The sequence below is a fragment of the Chlamydotis macqueenii genome, chromosome 8, assembly GCF_036417535.1.
Source record: "Chlamydotis macqueenii isolate bChlMac1 chromosome 8, bChlMac1.mat, whole genome shotgun sequence".
NCBI classification, from domain to species: domain Eukaryota; kingdom Metazoa; phylum Chordata; class Aves; order Otidiformes; family Otididae; genus Chlamydotis; species Chlamydotis macqueenii.
Window position 1 is genome coordinate 1,633,553 of NC_141563.1, and position 24,261 is coordinate 1,657,813.

General features: G+C 51.8%; 1 protein-coding gene across 1 annotated transcript; it reads right to left on the minus strand.

The window, feature by feature from the left end:
• Positions 1-6,407: 6,407 nt before the first annotated feature.
• LOC147599803 (olfactory receptor 14J1-like) lies at positions 6,408-7,175 on the minus strand. Its single transcript, XM_086753609.1, has one exon. The coding sequence runs from the start codon at positions 7,173-7,175 to the stop codon at positions 6,408-6,410; it is 768 nt and encodes a 255-aa protein (XP_086609735.1).
• Between the last annotated feature and the right edge of the window lie 17,086 nt (positions 7,176-24,261).

Here is a 24,261-nt window from a genome sequence, read left to right on the forward strand (position 1 = left end):
TTGTGGATCATGCAAAGCTGGGCGGAGGCCTTGAACAAACCGATCCGGTTCGCCCTGCCTTGAGCAGCAGTGAGACAAGCTGATGTTCATGGCTCTCTTCAAAACTGAGTTATTCTATGGTTTAATGAATCTTTCCCTTGGACAAGTTTTTGAAGACAGAAGAGGTGAAGGAAAAATAAAAAAAAAAACACAAATGAGGCAGAGGAGGAGATATAAAATGTTCCAACATTGGGTTTTTGCTTTTGCCTTTGCCTGCTTGAAGGCTTTGTTCCGTCTCTTCTCAGTATCTGAGGGTCATAAACTTCACCTCAAATCCATCATGGGCTCATTAAAACACCAAAAGTCCTTGCAAGCCATGTCTCCTCCATCATTTTCTTCAAGCATTGCAGACCTGTGTAGCTAAGCAGAGAAGTTTCAAGAGGGCAGGTAAGGAGGACAGGAGCCCTGTGAAGAAGTGATAGAAGAATTCTCTAACTGATATTGATGCCGAGTGTCTCCTAAGGAGGTGTGGACAGGCAGGAAAAGTAGTCCCTTGAGTCTAGACATGGTATGGACAACCTTGCTCCTCACCTCTCCAAGCTCAGTATTTCGCTCCCTGGCCCCCTGGGACTTGCATCCCTTTTCTTTGCATCAGGCTTCTCTCCTGAAGTCTGCACCTGATTGCTACAGCTTCTGTGCTGGAATTCCTATCTGCTTTCCTTAGGGAACTGGGTGGACACAGACACAGAGGGGTTTTTGAAATGCGAGAAAGAAGAAAACAAATAGGAAACACTAAAATGCAGTAGAACTTAATCAACAATAAAATACACTTCCCAGCTGTACGGTTAGTTTCAGCAGCTTCCACTGAGATCCAGCACCAGAGCTGAAGAGTTGTCCATAGGGAGTATGGGAAAGACTACTGGAGGACAATGAAGCTTTATGTCCCTGCAGCTCAAAGGAAGGTGACAGGTGAGAGGGATCTGAATGATCAAAGAGGAAGAGGAGGAAGACCTCTGGAGAACAATGGAAAGGGCATGTGTCCAGGTGGGCTTCTGAAGAGATGACTTCAGACATGGGGGGTTTGATAAGGACAGGTAGAAACAGCTGGGAGGTTTGGGAGATTGACTGCACAGCACTACAGACAGAGTACTGGCAATGTAAGCACCGAGCAAGGCCAATATCTCTTCTCCCACAATTCCTACATCGTCTGAAAACTCATGTTTTTGCAGGATAGAAACTCCACAGGTATTTCATGAAAGCATTGAATCACCTCAGCAGATGAGAAAGTGGAGTTTTGGGGTTTTTTTTAAGTACCGAGAGCAGTTCTCAGGTTTTCAGGCAGGGTGCTGGTCTGACCATCAGCACCCAGTGTAAAGCTCCAGAGGCCCAAGTGTATCTGAGATACTTGCTTGGGACTGGCAGCTGTCAGAGAAGACTGATAGAGCCACGTCGCTTCCATCATTTGCATCCAGTCTTCAAGACTTGCACATGGAATTAGACAAGTTTCAAGAGGGTAGGTAAAGAGGCAGGTACGTAAGGAGCACTTTGAGGAAGTGATAGAAGAATTCTCCAATTGATATCTAAGCAGAGTGTCTCCTAAGGAGGTGCAGACAGGTTGGAAAAGCTGTCTCCTTGAGGTCCATCGCTGTATAGACAACATTTCTCCTCACCTCCCCAACCCTGACATTTCTCCCTGTCCTGTTGGGTGTGTTAGTGGAAAATCTATGTCCCTGTGACACACACAGGGTTTAGATCCCTCCCAGAGCAGGTCAATTTAGGTCCCTCCCAGACCAGGTTTTGCAGTCAATCCAGAAGTTGACCTTGGATCCCCTCATCTCCCCAGTTCCCCCAGAAACAGACAAACACACACACATATGTATTCAGGATGGACCATTCTTGGGCTTGAAGCTGAGGTCCTTGAACATCATCTTCTTCTCTGCAGGGCCATATGACATAAGATTCCTCCAAGCAGGTCACTCAACAGGCCAAAGCCTGCTCTCAGGATCCTGAATTTCACCTGCTCATGGTTGCTGCAGCCAAGGATGCCCCTGATGACGTCCCTGACCAGCTTTTCCTTCTTTGCATGGGATGGACTATTCCTCAACTTGAACATCATAGAATATCTTGAGTTGGAAGGGACCTAAAAGAATCATCGAGTCCAACTCTGTGCTCCTTGCAGGACTATCTAACAGTAACCCATACAATTAAGAGCATCCTCCAGATGTTCCTAGAACTCTGACAGGCTTGTTGCCGTGACCACTTCCCTGGAGATCCTGTTCCAGTGACCGACCACCCTCTCAGGGAAGAGCCTTTTCCTGATGTCCAAGCTGAACTTCCCCTGATGCAGCTTCATACCACTTCCACGTGTTGTGTGACTGGGCAACAGAGAGAGAAGATCTGCACCTCCCCCTCCGCTGCCCCTCTTGAGGCCGTTGTAAACTGCGATGAGGTCCCAGCCAAGCCCCAGTCGTGTCCCGTGCAGGGTTCTGCCGAGAGCCCTGCTCTGGGCTCTGCCAAGGTCTGGGCAAGAAGAGAGGCTGAGGCAGGGCTGGCTGTTCAGCTGGCACAGGCACCGAGCCCAGCAGGAGGAAGAAGATGGCCAGAGAGCAAACCTCACCCTTAACTGGGGTGAGCGGCCAGTGCTGGAAATGGTGATGTGAGAGACAAATGTGCTGGGGCACCTTCCCAGTCTGTCCATACCATCCAGGGCACAGATCGGCCTCCTCTCTCCTGCCCCTCCATGCCTTGGCTCTGCACCTCACGCCCACGGGAGCCTGTCCTCGCCCTGCATGGTCACACAGCTCAGCCAGCATTGGTGGTGTCCTCTCCCAGGCACTTCCCAGCCCAGCCCAGTCCTTCCCCAACTCTCCCCACCAGCCCTGCTTTCTCTCCAGCCCAGCTGAGAAGAGCAGTCCAGTCTGGGCTGGCCCCGTGGCACTGCCCACCGCAGGCAGTTGCAGAGGTCTGGGCCCTGACCCCCAGCCCCAGCCCCTCTGAAGGGCACAGCAGCTCCTGGGGGGCAGAGATGGGTCTCAGCCGTCCCCACAGCCCCAGGGCTGCAGGCTGGACATGGCACAAAAAACCCAGAGATCAGTGAAATGCAGGACTCCTGGTATCAGCTCCAGCAGATGCCCACCACAGACGGCCTGTGCCCCGCAGTGCCAGCCCCTCTCCCCAGGCCAGCACAAGAGCCCTGGCCCGGCAGCAGAGCAGCCTGCCCCGAGCGGGTGCCAGCAGAAAGAGGTTTCTCTTGCTCATTGACTCCTCCCTGCAGGCACAGAAATGCTCCCTTGTTTCTCTCCCTGGACAACTCTTTCCCCAGGTGAGCGTGCCCCGGCTGGCCTGGCCGGCCACTTCTGGCTCCCACTCTGTGCTCCCCACAGGGCCCTGAGCTGGTGGTGCTGCTCTGCACAGCAAGGGGGCTGTGGTGCCCTCTGGCCATGGGGTAACCCTGCACTGGCCATGCTGGTCACAGTGGGAAGCAAACCCAGCTGGATGGGCATCTCTGCTGCTGAGACCTTTTCCATCTTTCCTGGTGGCTCAGTAGCCAAGGACAAGGCTGGCCAGGACAATGAGGTGTCTCTGATGTCACAAAGGGCACGGGAGGGCTGCACTAGATCCAGCCCGTGGGCTTTCCAAGAGGTTTCCCTGAACCACTTTCCAGTCTTATGTCCCTCTGCCTGTTGGCTCCTCACATCCTCTCCTGGCATTGCAGGGTCCTCGTTAGCCCACGGGCTCCTCGGGTTCACCTTTTCCTCAGGGGGACTCCTACTTGGGCCATCACTCATTTTGTCAGGTGCAACTCACTGCCCACCCAGACTCACACGCTGTCCCTGCAGATACCCTGACATCTCCTGGCAGCTCCTGATTCTTCTCCAGGACAGCATGTGCCATCAGACCCAAAGTGGGACAGTGCCAGGCAGAGAAATCAAAGACCAGTTGCTGTCTGTGTGGACAAGTGGCACCAAGAAGGGAGGTTTTGGTCCAGTCTTTGGTCCCTAACACATCACCTGGGACTCTAGGCTTGTCCCCATGAATCCATTTTGAACTCCAGAAGAGCAAAAGTGTTTCTGAGGGAGCAGCTCCTGAGGTGTATTCCTGACACCAGATTTGGAAGGGTGTCCAGCCTTCTGGGCCTGCCCTGAGGAGCCCCTTTGGTCATGGTGGTGCTAGCAGGGAGGCCAGCTCTGACACAGGGGTTCACTCGGCCTCCTCCTGCCCACAGCCACAGGGATGCCCCTGCAGAGACAACAGGACTGTCACCACTCACACCAGACCTTAGGGCTGACACAGATGCGAGAGCACAAGAGGAGAGCGTGGAAGCGAGGAACTGAAAAGTCCACGTCGTACTGCTGGCCACGGCCACGGCTCCAGGGAAGCAGCAGCCCTGCTGGTGCACAGGCAGCAGAGAGGGAGCCCTGCTGAGGCATGGAGGTGCAGCCTCCAGCGCCCCGTGGCTGCTCCTCCAGCTGGCAGCTGGGATCTTGGCTCCTTAACTCTTTCCTCATGCTGGGGCTGGTCCCCAGTGCCAGAGAAGATTTGACGGGGTGGCAGCTCAGACAAATTATTTTCCTCTGTGTCATAGTTCAGCCCCGATTGGGACCAGCCTACGCAGCCTCTCTCTCACTCCCCCCACCCTCCCAGAGAATAGGAGGAGATGATAAAGAAGAAAAACAGCTCAAGGTTTGAGATAAGATAGGGAGAAATCCTTAAAGTCACTGTTCCGGGCAAAACAGACTCGACTTGGGGAAAAATACACATTTATTTCTAAAATTAGCAGGAGAATGAGACAGGGAACAAGATAACCTCCCCCCACCCCTTCCTCTTCCTGGGCCTAACATTATCTCTACTGCCTTCCCCTCCCGAGTGGCATGGGAGGGAAAAAGGGAATGGGGGTCGTGGTCAGTTCATCACGCGTTGTTTTATGCCGCTGTATCATCGTCGGACGAAGAACTCCTCGCATTCCTCCTCTGCTCCAGTGTGGGGTCCCTCCCACGGGCCACAGCCCTTCATGAAACTGCTCCGGCGTGGGTCATCTCTTCCACGGGGTGCAGTCCCTCCAGAACAGCTGTCCCAGTGTGCCCTCCACGGGCCACAGCCTCCTTCAGGCCTCCACATCCCCCAATGTGGGGTCTTCCACTGGCTCCAAGTGGATCTCTGCTCCTCCGTGGACCTCCATGGGCTGCAGGGGGACAACCTGCTCCACCATGGTCTTCACCACGGGCTGCAGAGGAATCTTGGCCAGGAGCTGCGTTACTCCTCCCCCTCCTTCTTCACTGATCCTCTCAGGATCCTTTTTACATCTTATTCACTTCAACTTCTCATTTCCTCTCCACTTCTTGCAGCCAGGCCAGGCCAAGTTGGGCCCAGTCGGCTGCCCGGCGGGAGGCCAGAGGGTGAGGCCTTCAAGGCTCATGAGGCTTGCGCCTCCCCCTCTCTGCCGCCCGTTCAGCTGCTTCACATCTCTCCTCCTCTTTTCCTGTTTTCCCCTTCTTAAACACGTTATCGCAGAGGCGTTATCACGGGACATTCTGCTACCAATTGGCTCGGCCTTGGCCAGCAGTGGGTCCGCCCTAGGCCCGGCCGAGTCCACTGAACAAAGGGGAGCGACTTCTAGCAGTTTCCTAGAGAAGCTACCACCTTAGGCCCCCCGTCACTAACAAAACCAGAACACTCTGGCTTCTTCACCTATGCAAGAAGGCTGGTTCTGGAGGTACACATGCTGTTTTTGTCTGGGATTGAGTTAAATTTCTTCCTAATAGCCTGTATGGTGCAATGTTTGAACGTGTGACGAGAACAGTGTCAATAACATGGGGATGGTTTAGTTACTGCTGGGTGGTGCTTGCACAGCATCACGGCCTTTTCTACTCCGCAACCCACCCTGCCAGCAAGTAGGCTGGGTGTTGGTATGAAGTTGGGATCTTCCATACATTTTGACGTTGCTCAGCAATAAGAGCTGGGAGAAGAAGAGGGGAGGGGATGGATATTTGGAGTGATGGCCTTTATCTTCCCAAGTAACCATTACATGTGATGAAGCCCTGGTTCCCTGGAGATTACTGAACACCTGTCTGCTGGGGGAAGCAGTAAATGAATTCCTTATTTTGCTTTGATTGTGCACACAGCTTTTGCTTTGCCTAACAAGATGTCTCACTTTTACCCTTCCAATTCTCTCCTCCATCGCACTGTGGGGGAGTGAGCGAGCGGCTATGTAGTGTTCAGCTGCCTGCTAGGGTTAAACCACAACAGTACATTGGGATGAAGAAAAATGTTCAGTGTCAAGAAGTAGGATAAACATTACTATTTTATTGTAATTAATATTATCATAGCTTTTCAAAACAACCAAATAACCAAAAAATCAAACCAGGAACAAAAGATAGTTTTGAGTTTTCCTGAGTTAATCTGGGAGTATTGTAAGGTGTATGGGTACCTTAACAATGCTGTAATAGTCTGTATTCAAATATTCTCCTCAGGGAATCCTTGATCTCTTTGTTCCTCATGCTGTAGATGAGGGGGTTCATTGCTGGAGGCACCACTGAGTACAGAACTGCCACCACCAGATCCAGGGATGAGGAGGAGATGGAAGGGGGCTTCAGGTAGGCAAAAAAAGAAGTGCTGATAAAGAGGGAGACCACGGCCAGGTGAGGGAGGCACGTGGAAAAGGCTTTGTGCCGTCCTTGCTCAGAGGGGATCCTCAGCACGGCCCTGAAGATCTGCATATAGGACAAAACAATGAACACAAAACAGCCAAAGAGTAAACAGGAACTGACCAGAAGAAGCCCAGCTTCCCTGAGGTAGGAGTGTGAGCAGGAGAGCTTGAGGATCTGGGGGATTTCACAGAAGAACTGGTCCACAGCATTGCCCTGGCAGAGTGGCAGTGAAAATGTATTGGCTGTGTGCAGGACAGCGTTGAGAAAGCCACCGCCCCAGGCAGCTGCTAACATGTGGACACAAGCTCTGCTGCCCAGGAGGGTCCCGTAGTGCAGGGGTTTGCAGAGGGCAACGTAGCGGTCGTAGGCCATGACGGTGAGGAGACAGTACTCTGTTACAATCAAGAAGGGAAAAAGAAATATTTGTGCAACACAGCCCAAATAGGAGATGGTCCTGGTGTCCCAGAGGGAATTAGACATTGAATTGGGAACAGTGGTGGAGATGCAGCCCAGGTCGAGGAGGGAGAGGTTGAGGAGGAAGAAGTACATAGGGGTGTGCAGGTCATGGTCACAGGCTATGGCAGTGATGATGAGGCCATTTCCGAGGAGGGCAGCCACATAGATGCCCAGGAAGAGCCAGAAGTTCAAGAGCTGCATCTCCCGTGTGTCTGCGAAGGCAGGAGGAGAAAGTGGGTGATGGAGCTGCTGTTGGACATTTCATCCCTCTGTGCAGAAGGGCACTTTCTGTGTGAGCAAAAGACAGTGAAAAGCTAGGACAGATTTTTCTCAGCAAAGCCTGTCAAGTTCTTCCAGAATTCCCCCCTTGTCTGAGGTTTGTGCTGGTTGCGTTGAGGAAGGATCACAGATAAGTGCAAAAAAACCTAAACTGCGATCCCATAGCACCCCTGTCGCTCCAGCCAGCAAATCGGCTTTGTCAGGGGCCCAGCTGAAGTGTCTCTATACCCATGCACGCAGCATGGGGAATAAGCTGGAGATGCGTGCACACGAGCAGGGCTACGACCTCGTTGGCATCATGGAGACGTGGTGGGATGACACATATGACTGGAGCATCAACATGGAGGGGTATAGGCTTTTTAGAAAAGACAGGAAGGGGAGACGAGGAGGGGGTGTCGCTCTCTATGTCAGCAACCGGCTGGAGTGTGTGGAGCTCTGCCTGGGGATGGAGGAGGAGCTGACAGAGAGCTTATGGGTCAAGATTAGAGGATGGGGACGGACAGGAGACGTTACGGTGGGGGTCTGTTACAGGCCGCCTGGCCAGGAGGACAGAGCAGACGAAGCGCTCTATAGACAGATAGGAGCAGCCTCACAGTCACAGGCCCTGGTCCTCATGGGGGACTTGAACCACCCTGACATCTGTGGAGAGAAAACGTCAGGGCACAGGCAGTCCAGCAGGTTCCTGGAATGCGTGGATGACAACTTTCTCCTGCAGGCGATAGAGGAGCTGACAAGGAGGGGTGCCATGCTTGACCTTGTGCTCACCAACAGGGAGGGGCTGGTGGGGGATGTGAAACTAAAGGACAGCCTTGGCTGCAGCAACCATGACATGGTGGAGTTCAAGATCCACGGGGCAGCAAGGAAACTACACGGCAAGCTCACTGCCCTAGACTTCAAGAAGGCGGACTTTGGCCTCTTCAGGGACCTGATGGGCCAAGTGCCATGGGAGGCGGCCCTGGAGGGAAGAGGGGCCCAGGAAAGTTGGTCTATATTCAAGGAGCACCTCCTCCAAGCTCAGCAGAGGTGCATCCCGATGAAAAACAAGTCGGGCAAAAAGGCCAGAAGGCCGGCGTGGATGAGCAAGGAGCTCCTGGACCAACTGAAAGTAAAGAAGGAGTCCTATAGAGGGTGGAAACGGAGACAGGTAGCCTGGGAGGACTACAAAGAGGCTGCGCGAGTGGCCAGGGATCAGGTGAGGAAGGCCAAAGCCCTGGCAGAACTGAATCTGGCCAGGGATAGAAAATGCAACAAGAAGAGCTTTTATAGGTACTCAGGGGACTAAAGAAAGTCCAGGGTAAATGTAGGCCCCCTCCAGAAGGGAACTGGTGTCCTGGTTACCCAGGACATGGAGAAGGCTGAGGTTCTCAATGACTTTTTTGCCTCAGTCTTCACCAACAAGAGTTCTTGTCCCACCACCCAAGCTGTAGAAGGTGCAAGCAGGGACTGGGAGGATGAAGAACCGCCCATTGTACTCGAAGAGCAGGTTCGGGATCATCTGAGGAACCTAAAGGTGCACAAGTCCATGGGACCTGACGAGATCCCTCCGCGGGTCCTGAGGGAACTGGCGGATGAAGTTGCCAAGCCACTGGCTATCGTATATGAGAAGTCGAGGTGGTTTGGTGAGGTCCCCGATGACTTGAAGAGAGGGAACATAACCCCAATTTTTAAAAAGGGGAATAAGGAAGACCCAGGTAACTCCAGGCCAGTCAGCCTCACCTCTGTGCCTGGCAAGGTCATGGAGCAGATTCTCCTGGAAACCATGCTAAGGCACATGGAGAGCAAGGAGGTGGTTGGTGACAGCCAACATGGCTTCACCAAGGGCTGATCGTGCCTGACCACTTTGGTGGCCTTCTATGACGGGGTGACGGCATCGGTGGACAAGGGACGAGCAACTGACATCATCTACCTGGACTTGTGCAAAGCTTTTGACACTGTCCTGCGTGATATCCTTCTCTCTAAACTAGAGAGACATGGGTTTGATGGACGGACCACTCGGTGGATAAGGAGTTGGCTGGATGGCCACACTCAGAGAGTGGTGGTCAACAGCTATGTCCATGTTGAGACCGGTCACGAGTGGCGTCCCTCAGGGGTCCGTGCTGGGCCCAGACCTGTTCAAGATCTTTGTCGGTGACATGGACAGTGGGATAGAGTGCACCCTCAGCAAGTTCACCGATGACACCAAGTTGTGTGGTGCCGTCGACACGCTGGAGGGGAGGGACGCCATCCAGAGGGACCTTGAGAGGCTGGAGAGGTGGGCCCGTGCCAACCTCAAGAAGTTCAACCAGGCCAAGTGCAAGGTCCTGCACATGGGTTGGGGCAATCCCAGGCACAAATCCAGGCTGGGCGGGGAATGGATAGAGAGCAGCCCTGAGGAGAAGGACTTGGGAGTGCTGGTGGACGAGAAGCTCAACATGAGCAGGCAATGCTCCCTTGCGGCCCAGAAGGCCAACCGCATCCTGGGTTGCATCAAGAGGAGCGTGGCCAGCAGGTCGAGGGAGGTGATTCTCCCCCTCTACTCTGCCCTGGTGAGACCCCACCTGGAGTACTGTGTCCAGTTCTGGAGCCCCCAACACAAGAAGGACATGGACCAGTTAGAGAGGGTCCAGAGGAGGACCACGAAGATGATAAAAGGGCTGGAGCACCTCTCCTGTGAGGACAGGCTGAGAGAGTTGGGGCTGTTCAGCCTGGAGAAGAGGAGGCTCTGGGGAGACCTGAGAGCGATCTTCCAGTACCTCAAGGGGGCCTACAGGAAAGATGGGGAGAGGCTGTTTCGTAGGGCCTGTTGCAATAGGATGAAGGGTAATGGTTTTAAAATAGAGGGGGGTAGATTTAGATTGGAAATTAGGAAAAAATTTTTTACGATGCGAGTTATAGAACACTGGAACAGGTTGCCCAGAAAGGTGGTGGAAGCCCCATCCCTGGAAACGTTCAAGGCCAGGCTGGATGAGGCTCTGAGCAACCTGATCTAGTCAGGGATGTCCCTGCTCCTTGCAGGGAGGTTGGACTAGATGACCTTTGACGGTCCCTTCCAACCCTAAATATTCTATGATTGTATGAAAGGAGTGTGCTGTGAGGAGCCAGAGCCCTGCCCGTGTGCTGCTGAGGAGTCAGCTTTGCTCTGCTGCAGTGGGTGCACAGGAGCTGATCTGTGACAGCTCTGATGTTCACAGGAGATGTGAACAGAGAGACGAGTCAGCAGACGCACAGTGTCCATCAGTCTTGTTCTCAGCTGTCCTGCACTTTCACAGGCGGAGCCTCAAAGAGGACTTCACACACAAATTAATCTTAAACAAACCTGATGAGAGCTGGGGACTCCAGTTTCACAGGTCAGACCTGCAAATTCCTCTCTTTCCCAGCCCAGAGGTGGAGATGTGACGCAGAGAGCAGGACCCTGCTCCTCACAGGAGAAGCAAAGGACTCTGCGAGGAGAGCGCTGATGCCCAAGGAAAGGCTCAGCACTCCCTAGGAGCCTGCAGGAGAGCTGTGCCTCTCCGGGGGCAGCTGGCAAACCCAGCAGGGCAGGCAAAGCAGACAGTCAGGGGTCCCGAAGGTGAGAGGGTCTGAAGAGAGAGTCAGGTCATTGCCCAGCAGACCCTGCTCACAAAACATCTCCAGTGAGAGACCAACAGAGAGCTGCCTGAAGGCAGCCTCCCCCAGTGCTTGTTGGCAGTGTCCTCCCACCCCTTGTCCACGTCTCTGCTGCCTGGAGCTGTTCCTCTGTTCCCGGGTCACCTCCCTGTCCCTGCTCACAGACCCCATCCCACCCGCTGTGTGCTGGGCTGTGCCCTGCAGACCCCTCCCAGCAGCAGGGCAGTGCCCAGGGGCATCTGTGTGTGTGCAGGCTGTGCTGGGAACCTCAAACCAGCCCTGGTGAGGATGGAAAACTGATGCTGATCTGTCTGTAAGCCGCGGTGTGTTCATTCATGATACTCCCTGATTTATTCACCTCTGGCGGTAACAGATTTGGAATTTCAGTGCCTTGTCCTGAATTGAGAGATAAATTTCAATGTCCCATTGCCCACCCAGACTACCTAGCGATTGGAAGGTTGAAAGAACAGGATCCTTCTCTTTCATGTGGCCCCTACCTTGCTGTGCTTCTTGAAAAGTTTCCTGGGAATGACCTGTAGCATGACCTGGAGCTATCAGCTAGGCTCCCACGCTAGGTCTGGAGCCTGCCATCCTGTGGGTCGCTCCTTCCCCCCACAGCTTCTCCCCACAGCAGCGCTGGGAGCTCCCCGGGCAGGCTGAGTGCTGAGCCTGGCAGGCGGCAGAGTCCCTGCCCCAGCACACGGCCCCTGGGCTGCAGTGACCCTGCTCTGAAGGACAGCCCTGGGCACCCCTGCCTGCACACCCGCCTGCACACCCCTGCAGCCATCCCTGGGAGAAGGCAGCCGTCATGCCCTGTCCCTCTGACAGTGAAGCAGGGAAGCCCTGCTCTGCAGCACCAACTTCCCCTTTGAGAAACCGAGAGCCCTCCTGACACATCCCATAAACTGTCAGATGCACAAGCTCTGGGAGATCTCTCCAGGAACCACAGCTAAATTGCCCTGCACCCAGAGACTTACCACATAGAGGGCTCTGAAGATTCCTCCTCACTGACCTCTCAGCATCCTCCCGCTCTCAACTGCCTTTAAGTTCTCTCAGCTGCTGTCTCTCTGCAGCGCTGCCCGCTTGCCATCAGCTCCCTCCATGCCAGGAGCCCAGCCCAGCTCAGCAGCAGAGGCCCAGCCCAAGGCGGCACTTTCTCTGTCCCCTCGGGGCTCCCTCCAGCTGTCCCTGGGGCTGCAGGGGAATCTGCTGCCAAACAGCCTGCAGCCACCACGGGCGTTTTGCTCCTCAGCTGGGACAGAAGAATCACGTCTTTTCAAGCACTGTCATTTTCCTGCTCACAGACAGAGTCAGCTCTAAATATCACCTGGCCTTGTCCCGTCAGCAGGCAGAATACCCAAAGTGAGGGATCTCCTCTACCCCTGCTGAGGGAAGGGATTCAGTGCAGTTAGTGCAGGCATCTCACCCTGGGTCTGTAGTCCTGGCGCTAGAAGAGGACTCAGCTCCCTTCCATGCACACCACAAACCCACAGGAGCTGGGATTCCTCTTGCCCCTGTTCAGCTCAGCACAAAAGGGCATTTGCCTGTGAGCTCTTTCTCTCAGCTCCCCTCCTCCTTACTGGAGATGGAGGGCAGCAGGGAGTTCTTTAGATGCAAAGCCCTGGTGACAGCTGAGGTGCCCGAGGTGGCCCAAGGTTTGTGCAGGAGACTGCAGGCTCAGGTGGAGCAGTTCTTAGGGACAGGGCAGTGTCTGGGGCTTCACCTTGGAGGCTGTTGGGAAATTCCTTTGGCAAACAGAAATGACAGCAGACACCCACGTTTAGGATAACGAAACCTCTTCCTATTCAGGACATGCATGGAAACCTGTAGAGGTGTCCATCTGCCCCGCTGGAGTTACTTTGCACACGGAGAGCTGGGATTCTCTCTTTCCCTCCTCCACCACCTTTATTTGTCAGATCCCCACTGACCATAATGTCTCACGGCCTCCTGCCAGCGCTGTGCAACCCAGGTCTTCTTCCCTCTGGATCTGGTGAGAGCAGGGTTTGCTCACTCTGTGGGCACCGACACTGTTGAGGAGCGGGAGTGAGATCGTGGCTGGGTGGGCATCTGGCCGCAAGCCAAGGTCAACCCAGCGCACACCATCTCGCACAATGCTCTTGTATGTAACCTTGGAAGCTGCAGTCTTGAGAGGTTGGCAAAGAGGGGAGTAAAAGAGTGACTGGATGCATTGGGGTCTCTCCTGGGACTTATGGTGTTATCAGTGTCCTGGAGTGGCTGACAGAATTTGCAGATGACACAAAACTGAAGCAAAGAAATGAAGCATACAATGGAGGGCTGCCTTCTGGAGGAAACTCGACAGGTGGGAAGACTGGCCCAACAAGATCCTAATAGATTTCAGAGAGGAGAACTGCCCAGGAGATGAAGGGAATGGATTCTTCCCCTCTATTCAGTGCTCACTAGACCACGGGCACAGTTCTGCACTGCGTTTTGGCCTCCTGCTCCCAGGACAGGAGAGACACTGATCGACTGGAGGACGTTAAGTGAAGGCTCACCAGTCCAGGTGTGTGTCAGTGTGCAGGTGGCTGGAGAACTTTCCAGCTGAGGAAAGTCTGAGGGAACAGGGACTGTTCAGCATAAAGATAAGAAGGCTTCTGGAATCCTCACAGCAGCATTTCAGTACCCATCATGCAGTTAAGATGTAGCCAGGCTCTTCATTGTGATGCATGGTGGGAGGACGAGAGGCAAGGAACAAAAGCTGGAAGGATGTTCAGGTTGGAGATGAGGACCATGAGGTCCATCAGGTCATACTCATGAGGTCACACAAGCACTGGAAGAGATTTTCCCGAGAGGTTGGGCAGTCCCCATCCTTAAAGGTTTTCAAGTCTTCATTCCCCCTAAACATGGCCTCCAAACAATGAAAAACCACTCTTGCTCATGCCAGAATGATGCAAAACCCTATGGCACCAGCACAAGCTCTGCCTCCCCAGGGCCCTCTCCTCTCCATGAGAGAGGTCTTCCACCAGCCCCACACTTCTTCCACCTTCAGCCCTCACAGTTGCACATGCATGGCCTGCCTACTTGCCTTCACCACCGTCACCCTTGTAACTGAGGCCAAACACAGATTTTGGTACTGCCAGTGTCAGCTGGCACCTGCTACACACCTGGAGCCCACTTGGCCATGCAGAACAGGAGAGGCAAGGTCCACTCTGCCCAGCACTGGGCACAGATTTTTCCTGGGATCGTGGCCGAGGAGCTGTCATCATGTGTGTCAGCCTCTGGCCTGGCAGGGGTGGAACGGGGACAAGCGCTGCTGAGGCAAGGCTGAAGTAGCTCAGCTGGAGAGCTGGAGAACATTCCACTGAAGATCTAAAGGTCCCTGGTTCAGCTCCAAACTTCAGCAATGATTTCCTCCCTGAGATTTTTGGAGAGCTCCTCTGCCTTCTTCCAGCCTGCCCTGGCCGTCCTTACATCTTCATTTCTTCCTAGAGCACTGCAGAGCTGTGGGTCAGAAGGACCCTTCCTCTGGCACCACAAGTCCCCAGGCTCTCCCTGGCAAGGCCGCCTCCAGCCCAGCCCACAGGATTGGGCTCTTCTTTGTATGGGACAGGATTTGCGCCAAGGACCCTTTGGTGGCCTCCTGGGAGAGGGCCATGGCCTTTGGACACCTTGCAGCTTCTCTGTGTCCTCCCCACCCTTCGGATGCCCTCTGCCCACTTGAAGGTCCCTCTACCCAGATACGTCAGGGCTGCAGCCTGGCAGAGTGTGGGGCCTCCATCCCGCTTTGTACTCCTCTGTCTGCTCACGTGTAACGCTAATTGTCCATTCCACCAGCTTTTATAAAAGAAGGCTTTATCCATTTTACACCTGCGTTGTAACAGCTGCATGTATTTGTTTCTCTGGCTTTATAAACCCTTATATATTAAAAACTACAAATGTACACACATATTCACATGGCGGCCCCCGTGTAGGTAAGGGTCAGATGTAGGTCCAGGTAAAGCAGAAAGGGTGGTGGCTTCTTCCAAACAATCACAACAAAGCACGTGACCAGTAGAGGGGACGGAATTCTGGGGCATCTGGCCCCTGAGGCAGCTGGGATGGGACGGGACTTCTGCTGGCAGAGGGTGGGTGAGGCACCACGCATGTCTCACATCCAGCGCCGGTGGTGCCTCTGCGCCTGGCGTGCTCCGTGTCCCTGACCCCAGGAAGCACACGGTGGGGTGGAAATGCTTCTTGTGAACGGCTGTCAGGTAACGGCTCCGTGTGCTGCCAGAGCTTCAGTGTCTGTGCCCGGCACAAGAGCGTTCCCCACCTCCCTCTGCTTCACGTCCGCGGTTGGTAGAATCATAGGATCGTTTAGGTTGGAAAAGACTCCTAAGAGCCTTGAGCCCAGCCGTTAACCCAGCACTGCCAAGTGCACCACTGAGCCGTGTCCCTAAGGGCTTTTAGATCCCTCCAGGGATGGTGACTCAACGCTTCCCTGGGCAGCCTGCTCCAGTGCTTGGTAACCCTTTCAGTGAAGAGATTTTTCCTAATAGCCAATCCAAACCTGCCCTGGTGCAACCTGGGGCTGTTTGCTCTCTTGCTGTCACTTGTTCCTGGGGAGAAGAGACCAACCCCCACCTTGCTCCAGCTCCCTTCAGGCAGTTGGAGAGAGCAATAAGGTCTCCCCTCAGCCTCCTTCCCTCCAGCCTCCTTTTCTCCAAACAACCCCAGTTCCCTCAGCTGCTCCTCATCAGGTAAAAGGACTGTTTCTCACATCATCTTTTCAGGTGCAGGCTCTCTGGACAAAGGCCACTTCAATTATTCTCCAATTTCCTCCTCCCATGACTCTTTGTTCATTCAGGTACCTCGCACCCATCTGGTTGCTGCTCTGAGCTCCAGGCAGTTAAAAGCTGGCCTGTCGTTCAGAAGCCCAGTTGTCTCCTCAGCCAACTCTTTAATTCTGTCTATAAACACCTTTGTTTTCTTCTCAATCTGCCTGCCTAAAATATTTCCTGTAAGGCTCTCCTTTGCAGAAAGGCAGTCTCATGGGGTGCAGCCTGTACTTGGCGTGTGGCTGTGCAGTGTGCTGTATTGTGTAGGAAACATTTTCCTGCTCTCTTTGTAAAAAAGAAAATTGCTGCTGTGCCTGTGTGCAGGCAGTTCTCGAAGGAGAGCAGGAGGGAGCTGGCGCAGTGGAGCTGTAAGATCCAGCGGTGGAGATCAGTGGAGAAGTGTGATGCAAGGAGCAGTGATGTGAGTCCCAGGTGGCCAATGACAGCAATGGGGAGGTGTGAGAGGTGAGGAGCAAGGTTGTCCATACAGTGTCAGACCGCAAGGGACTGCTGTTTCTACCTGTCCAGCCATCCTGAGGAGACACCCTGGAGCGATATCCCTTGGAGAATGCTTCTATCAACTCTTGTAAACTGAAAAGTAATTCGAAATAAACTTGAAAATCCAGCAGCATTCTTGTTAAGTGCTCGCTGAAATCTTCCTCCTTAACTCCCCTGTGATACCTCTCTCATTACCTGTACAGATCTTGAAGACTTGAGGAAAACTATAGGGAGAGACACGGCTCCTTAGGGCTTTCTGTATTTTAATGAGCCCCATGGTGACTTTGGGGCTCATTAAATGAACTCCAGGGACTGAGAGGAGATTGAAGAAACTTCTCAAGCAGTTAAAGTCAGAAGCAAAGCCCAGAGTACCTTGGAGCATTGATGGGCCCCACTGGGGGCCATTCCTGACAAAGCCTCCCCAGGGACTCGTTAGAGCAGGTCATTGGAGGCTGTGAGTGCAGGGAGGCAAAGGCCCTGTGCAGGGGGCTGTAGTGCAGAGAAAACTCTTGGTTTTGTCAGAAAGCAGAAATGGCCAGAGCCGCCAGCCCTGGGAAGGCACATCCTGTCCCTCACGCGTGGCTCAGGGCTCTTCCTGGGGGCAGTGAGATGTGAAAATGACCAATGCCCAGCGCAGAAAAACTGTGCTGTGTCTCTGGACTTACCCAAGTAGAGGCAAAGAAGAATCAAAGTGCACAACCCAAAATCCTGTTTCTCCTGGAAGACCTGAGTGGTGCAGGCAGCTGGGACAAAGACTGTGGTTCCTTTAGGCCTTTCAGTCTCGCCAGAGCCCTTGGCCATCCCTGCTGCACTGTGTCACACTGTCCATGCCTGCGTCTCTTTCCTTTTGCCTGATGACACCAATCTTTACTTCCCACCTAGCTCTCACCCTGGCATTTTCCTGCCCTCACCGATGTCCCTGCACCCTCACTGGCTGTTGTTGAAACACAAGCCATGGGCTGAGCCAGACTCTCTCTGGGTGACCTCTTGCACCACAATGCCACCCTTTGATTGGATTTCTTTTTCCTCACCTCCAATCTGAACCTTCCAGGCTGCACTTTGTGGAGGTTTCCTTCTCTTCCCACTACCAAGAAACACTACAATCTGAGACATCACCCTTCAAGCAGTTGACGGCTACTGCTGTAGTGCGCTGGTCCTGCATGTCAAATGGCTACAGATGCCCAGTGCGAGCGACGGAGGAAAGTACGACAAGGACTCAATATGCGTAACAATTGTAGTTCGATTTATTAGTCCCGGGTGCACATATTTATATTGCTAAGATAAAATATGCCTACTAGTCATTACGTGATTGGCTTAAGCTCTAATGGTTATATTTGCATATCCCTCCTACTTGCAGTTAGCTAACCTGGAAAGTCCCGTACTTTTCATGTTTTCACTTTCTCAAAGTTGTTTGCAATCTTCTTCAAAGTTGCTTCGTTTAGTTTCTCACAGGAAGCTTCATTACTTTCTCACAGGCGGCCTCATTATTTTCTCACAGGAACCTTCAGTACTTTCTCACAGGAACCTTCAGTACTTTCTCACAAGCGGCTTCAGTGATGTCCTTGAGGCCTGCTGCTCACAAACATAACAATTCCATTTGGTGTGGATTGTTCACTAAGTGTCCCTGGTACTCCAGGTATCCAACAACCCAGGTTCCTCATCTTCTCAGTACAGGCCCCAAATCCCAAAAGTCCAGGAGAGCATCACCCGATGTTGGGTCAGGGATCCTTTTCAACCTTCCCTTAAACCAAGTCCTTCTATCAGAGGTCTGTTGTCTTCCAAGTGCCCAGTTATCACCAGAGCCTAAAATTGTGTCCCTTCCTCCAGCTGTCCAAAGGAGACCTCATTCTCCTTCTCACCTTTCTCACACAGTGACCCTGACTAGGGGTCCAACCCAGCTCCTCCTTGTGGCAGGTAGCAGTGAGGAGGTCAGTGCGTGGGGATGGCGGCTCCCAGTGCCGGAGCCCAGCCCATACATAGCGGATCCAAGGGCACAGCCGTGTCATTGCAGTTCTTCTACAGCCAGGCCCCAGGTGCTCACCATGTTAAGGCCAAAGGTGGGCAGCTGCAGGGGACTCCCTTCAGTGTTTGTGTGGCCTTGGCCAGGAATGGATTCATCATGACTCATTTTAAGGGCTGGGCTGAGTCGCTCAGACAGAATGGTTTCCATTGATGGGGCTCTTTGCAAAGCCCCCATACGTGGGACCATGAGAGACTTTTCTGCAGAGCTGCAACCCAGACAGGCAATCCCTAATCTCTGTCTCTGCAAGGCCTTCATGACCCTAGGGCAGCACTTTGGACTGGTCCTTGTTGGATCTTGAGGTTCCTGTTGGCCCATCCCTCCAGCCTGTGTGTTCTTGGAGAAGAGAACCTTGTGGGGGATGGTGTTCAAAGTCTTGACACAGTCCTGGTAGATGACACTGCCCTCCCCTCCCCCGCAAATGCAGCCCTTTCATCAGGGAAGCACAGAGGATGGTGAGGCATCATCAGCCCTGGGTTCATCCAGTCACCCTCTCCTGCACAAACCCAGCAGTGCAATCTAGGAGGACACACTGTGGAACATGTTCCTCACCCAAAGTCAAGCTAAGCAGCCTTCACCTCCCCAGCTCATGCTCTGGGCCTTTCTGAAAGGTGCACACAACATCTGCCTTTGGCCATGGAAGTCCCCCCACGCTCCATGACCTTTCAGAGATGATGGAGAGTGGCCTCACTGTGACATCGTCTGGCTGTCTCAGCACCCTTGGATGTGACCTGTCCATTCCCAGGTACTGACAGGGCTGAGTTTGCTCAAGTCGCCCCTGATTTGGATCCTGTTCACCATTGGCTGTTCTCCTCCAGAGTCCTGCCTCAAGGCACAGAGGCCTGGGAGACCTTGCTGGTGAAGCCTGAGGCCATGAGGACATGGAGTATCTCAGATCTACCTACACCTGCTCTTCTTAAATCCATCTGTGGCCACACGTTATCTTTCTTTGTTCACTAAGTGCTCATGAAGCAGTTGTCATGGACGGGCTATTCAGATCACTTGAAGAACCACAGTCAACAGCATCAGCAAAAGTGATTTTTTGAAATGCAATGTGTAACAGTACGACTTGGCAAAGGCTGATGGGAAGGTTCAGCCTGTGACTGCACAGAGGATGTAACAATGATTCAGAGGCACCAGCACAGAATCACCGTTACCAATACAAAATCCTGGTGCACTGTGATACCAGGCCATGTGCGATGTCGGTCACGTGCCAAAGATTTGCTGTTTGTAAGAGATCTCTCATCCTGGAGGAGCAAACGGGAGAGGTGTCCCAGCTCAAGGGGAGATCAGCGCCATGCAGCCATGGCGCTGGGCAGGGAGAGCTCAGGGAAGGCTCCCTTTGGCTGTCGTATTTACGGGATCAAGTGGTTGGCTTGTAGTCAAATTGCATGTGAGGGGAAAGGTGTGCATGAGATTGCTTGTACCCACAGCTTTCTCTGTCCCTTGAGAAATGAGTCCTGGAAAAGCCACCAGCTATTCATGTGTTAATCGTGTGATGGATGTTCCAAGCTGATAGGCACCGATGCTCACTGTGTCACTCATTATGATGCCCCTGGATTCCATTTTGAGTTCCAACTGAATATCTCTCTGCTGAGCTGGGGGGACGCTGTCCTTGCAGAGCAGCTGTACTGAGCTCTGCTGCTCTTCCAAGCTTCTGACCGGTGGGTCCCCACTGTGGATACCACTGGTGGGCACTGCTGGAGAGCAAAGCAATAACAGTGAGGTGTGCCCAGCTTCTCCACCCTTCACTGCTCACAGCTCCATTTAGATGTGAAATGCAGATGGGAACTGTATGAGTATAAACACGTCCTGGGGACACAGTCTCTCCACTCAAAGCCTTTGTAGGAAATGCATTTTGGAAATAGCTGCATAGATCTGGCTTTACATGGTGGGAGAGAAATTTTCATCATCCTGCTGGCCCGTGTCCATGGCCTATGAAATAAAGTTCAACATTGTTGAAGTTCTTAAAGTGAACAGTTTCTGCACACTTGTTACACCAATGTCATTTCTGCCCAAGACTTTCCCAAATCCCCTCTTTCTCTCCATATCCCAGCACAGAATTGCAAGTGCTGCTACTTCTTTAGTCTCAAAATGAAATTCAACCTATTTCACTTCTGCATGACCCCATTATTTCACGTCTTCTCCCTACCTTTAACACCTTGGCTGCTACAGACACCTTGTTCTCTCTGTGCACTTCCTTGTGTCTCACAAATCCTTCACAATATCCAATCTAATTCTCCCCTGCCGCAACTTGAGGCCATTTCTTCTCATCTCATCACTGGTTGCTTGGGAGAAGAAACCAGCACTTGCCCCCCTACAACCTCCTTTCATGTAGTTGTAAAGAGTGATGAGGTCTCCCATCAGCCTCATCTTCTCCAGACTAAACAATCCCAGTTCCTTCAAATGCTTCTCAGCAGACTTATGCTGTAGACCCTTCACCAGAATTGTTGCCCTTCTTTGGACGCACTCCAGCAACTCCTCAGTATCATAGAATAGTTAGGGTGGGAAGGGACCTTTAAAACCCACCCATTCCAACCCCCCTGCCAGGAGCAGGGACATCTTCCACCAGATCAGGTTGCTCAGAGCCTGGTCCAATCTGGTTTGGACTGTTTCCAGGGATGGGGCATCCACCTGTGCCAGTGTTCTACCACCCTCAGTGTGAAAAAAAAAAATCCTAATACCTAATCTGAATCTAATCTGCAAACTCCATGAGGTTTACACAGGCCCACCTCTCCAGCCTGTCCAGGTCCCTCTGGATGGCATCCCTCCCATCCAGTGTGTCAACAGCACCACACAGCTCGGTGTCGTCAACGAACTTGCTGAAGGTGCACTCTGTCCCACTGTCCATGTTGCCAACAAAGATGTTGAAAAGGCCGGGCACAATACCAAACCCTGAGGAACGCCACTCATCACCGCGTATCTGCTGGACGTTTAGCTGTTGACCACCACTGACTGCGGCCATCCAGCCAATTCCTTATCCACCGAGTGGTCCATCTGTCAAATCCATTGCTCTCCAGCTTAGAGAGAAGGATGTTGTGCGGGACAGTGTCAAATGCCTTGCACAAGTCCAGGCAGATGATATCTGTTGCTCGTCCCTTGTCCACTGATGCTGTCACCCTGTCATAGAAGGCCACCAAATTAGAATCATAGAATCATAGAATGGATATAGTTGGAAGGGACCTTCAAAGGTCATCTAGTCCAACCCCCCTGCAAGGAGCAGGGACATCTCCAACCAGATCAGGTTGCTCAGAGCCTCATCCAGCCTGGCCTTGAACTTTTCCACCCGATGGGGGTGGAAACCCGATGGGGGTTTCCACCACCTCGCTGGGCAACCTGTTCCAGTGTTCTACAACCCTCATTGTAAAAATTTTTTTTCCTAATATCCAATATGAATCTACCTCCCTTGTTGCAATAAGGACACGGACTCCGTGGATGGTGTACCGGAGACCTTTATTGTTCGTCAGCCTAAGTCTTTTATATCTTTTCTCAGTTACACGCGGAATGCACGCGCTTAATCGTCTAATTCAATTGGTAGCAATATACTGTTCACGCGCCTTAAACTTCATTTGGATTGGTTATAGATTTTTAGTTGTCTTTACTATTTTTGCCTTTGGTATTTACTTACCTTGTTCTAATTGCTGTTTTTTGTTATTGAGCAAGTGGTGTTCAAGGACATAGCTCAAATTCTTCAGTATCAGACAGCTGTGCTGCACTCTCTGTTCCCACATTTCCTCCTTTTTGTTTTTCTACTATCAATATCTGATGTAGTATTTTCTGTATCATTTTTGTAGGCAGGTGAATCAAACACAAAAAGTTAATGATTATCCTTACTAAGATACCAAATATCTCAATTCCAATTTCAGCCAAAGACAGCAACCACCCTGTTATGCCACACAGAAGCTTAGTCAAGATAATTACTGACCACATGTTATACATATTAATGATTACTTAAGCAAAACTAAATTTCACTACCTTCTAATAATTTTCTACTACAGCATTCTTCTACCATTATAAATATAACAACTCCAGTAACTTTCTTATGTACAAGGCCAGTGATTAATTTTTTGCAGGCCTCTGTTGAAACAAGCCATAAATTCTGCTAACAATGTTTTGTATCTTAAAGCTTCCCTTCTCATTCCATGGCTTTCTTCCTGGGAGCGTGATTGTGTTCCTCTCCCAAGGGCGGTGTGCTTTCACTGACACCGTACTGGCTCAAGAAATACCACATCTCCCCCTTCTTTGTTTATGCGAAGAGACTTGTTTCAACGCTTTATCTATTAAAATTTTCACATATTTTAACACACAGAATACACATTTTAATACACAGAATGTAGATCAAAATAGGAATGAATAAGCATCCTACAGCTATTTGTAATAAGCTTATATCAATCCACCAAAAAAAAAAAATTCTGAATATATCAAAATCATCCCTTTGTTGCAGTTTACAGATTCATGCAGCAAAGCCCATCAAAATCCTGACTGCCATGATTTTGTGATAATAATAAAAAATCTATTGCTGATCTGTTCTGTTACCAACCCAACTACGCCAAAGACACCGCTGAGCAAGAGGATGATGATCAGCTGGGTCAGAGCAGAGAAAGGAGGCAGGCGCGGCACCTTCAGGGCGTCCTCTGTTGTTCGCAGAGTGCTCTGCAGGTCCTCCCTCTCCCCCTCGCCGTGAGCCACCTCAGTTTATACCCTCAGCAGATTCAGTGGCAGAGTACCGACCAGACGTTGCTGCATGCGTGGCCAGCGCATGCAACAAGGCCTATCAAATATGTGCTCTGCAGGCTAACAGCGGTTCTGTTTTGTAAAGCAGCGTAGTGTATAGAATCTACATCAGTTAACAGCATTGATAGTACCAATGCAGTTGTATGTGTTATCTTAGCAAGTCAACAGCCCAATTTATTTAGCGTAGCTAATGCCTGGGAATTTGCCACACCAGGTGCTAAGATTGAAGCAGGAATAATTTCACTTGGTTTCCAAAACTCTATTATTTTGGTAATCAGATTCAAGCCTATGTGAATTTCGTTTAGGTCCTTTATGCTGTCTGGATTTTGATGTGTTAGTGCTCGCATGATTACACCATGCTGTATTGTTGCAATGTATAGATCTTAAAGCATTTACAATCACTACCCCTCTAGTAACATTAGCTCCTGAATAGTTAAAGAAAATAGGCAGAAGTCCATCTTTACTGATCCCAAAAGTTCCATCTCTTGTAGTTCAGCACTCAGCACTCCCAGCTACTGTTGTTTTACACAAAGTTGCCGTCCTACCGTTGTCTGGCAGGACATTTGTTCTTTCTGTGACTGATGTCCATAGGGCTGCCACACAGCTTGTTAACAATCCGATGAACGCAAGGCAGCCTGGAGCGCTGGTCGTACCCATCGTGCGGAGATCCACTTCTTTTTTTTTTTACTTCTGTAAAGACACAAGCATGTCCTTTTCCCCACATTATAAGAAGAAAAGGTCCTTCCCAATTACCTGATTCCAGATTCTTTACCATCACTGGAGCTTGCCCTGGGATGGCCTCATGTACAGTAGATGTTGCAGCTTTTTGCCTTTTTTTTTTTTTTTTTGGGTAAGCTACCCCCACCCCGCCGGATGGGGGGGGGTGGGGGGGTGGGGGGTGGCGCCTGGCGGCGGCCGCAAAAACAGGGAAATATCCTTAAAGCTACTGGCACAGGCAAAACAGACTCGACCTGGGGAAAACCACTCATCTCTTACTAAAACCAAAGCAGAACAATGAGAAAAGGAACAAGACAACCTCTTCCCACCCCTCCCTCTGCCTGGTCTCAACACCATCTTCCTACTTCCTTCCCTCGCCCCCTGAGCGGGACGGGGAGGGAGGGGGAGGGAGGGAGGAAGGGAATGGGGGCCATGGTCAGCCAATCACACGTTACCTTATGCTGCAGTTTACTAAGAGGAAATCTACAATAATAACAAAGTAGAAGAACATTAATATATACAAAATGAACAATGTACTATTTCTCACCACTCGGTGTCCAAATGACCG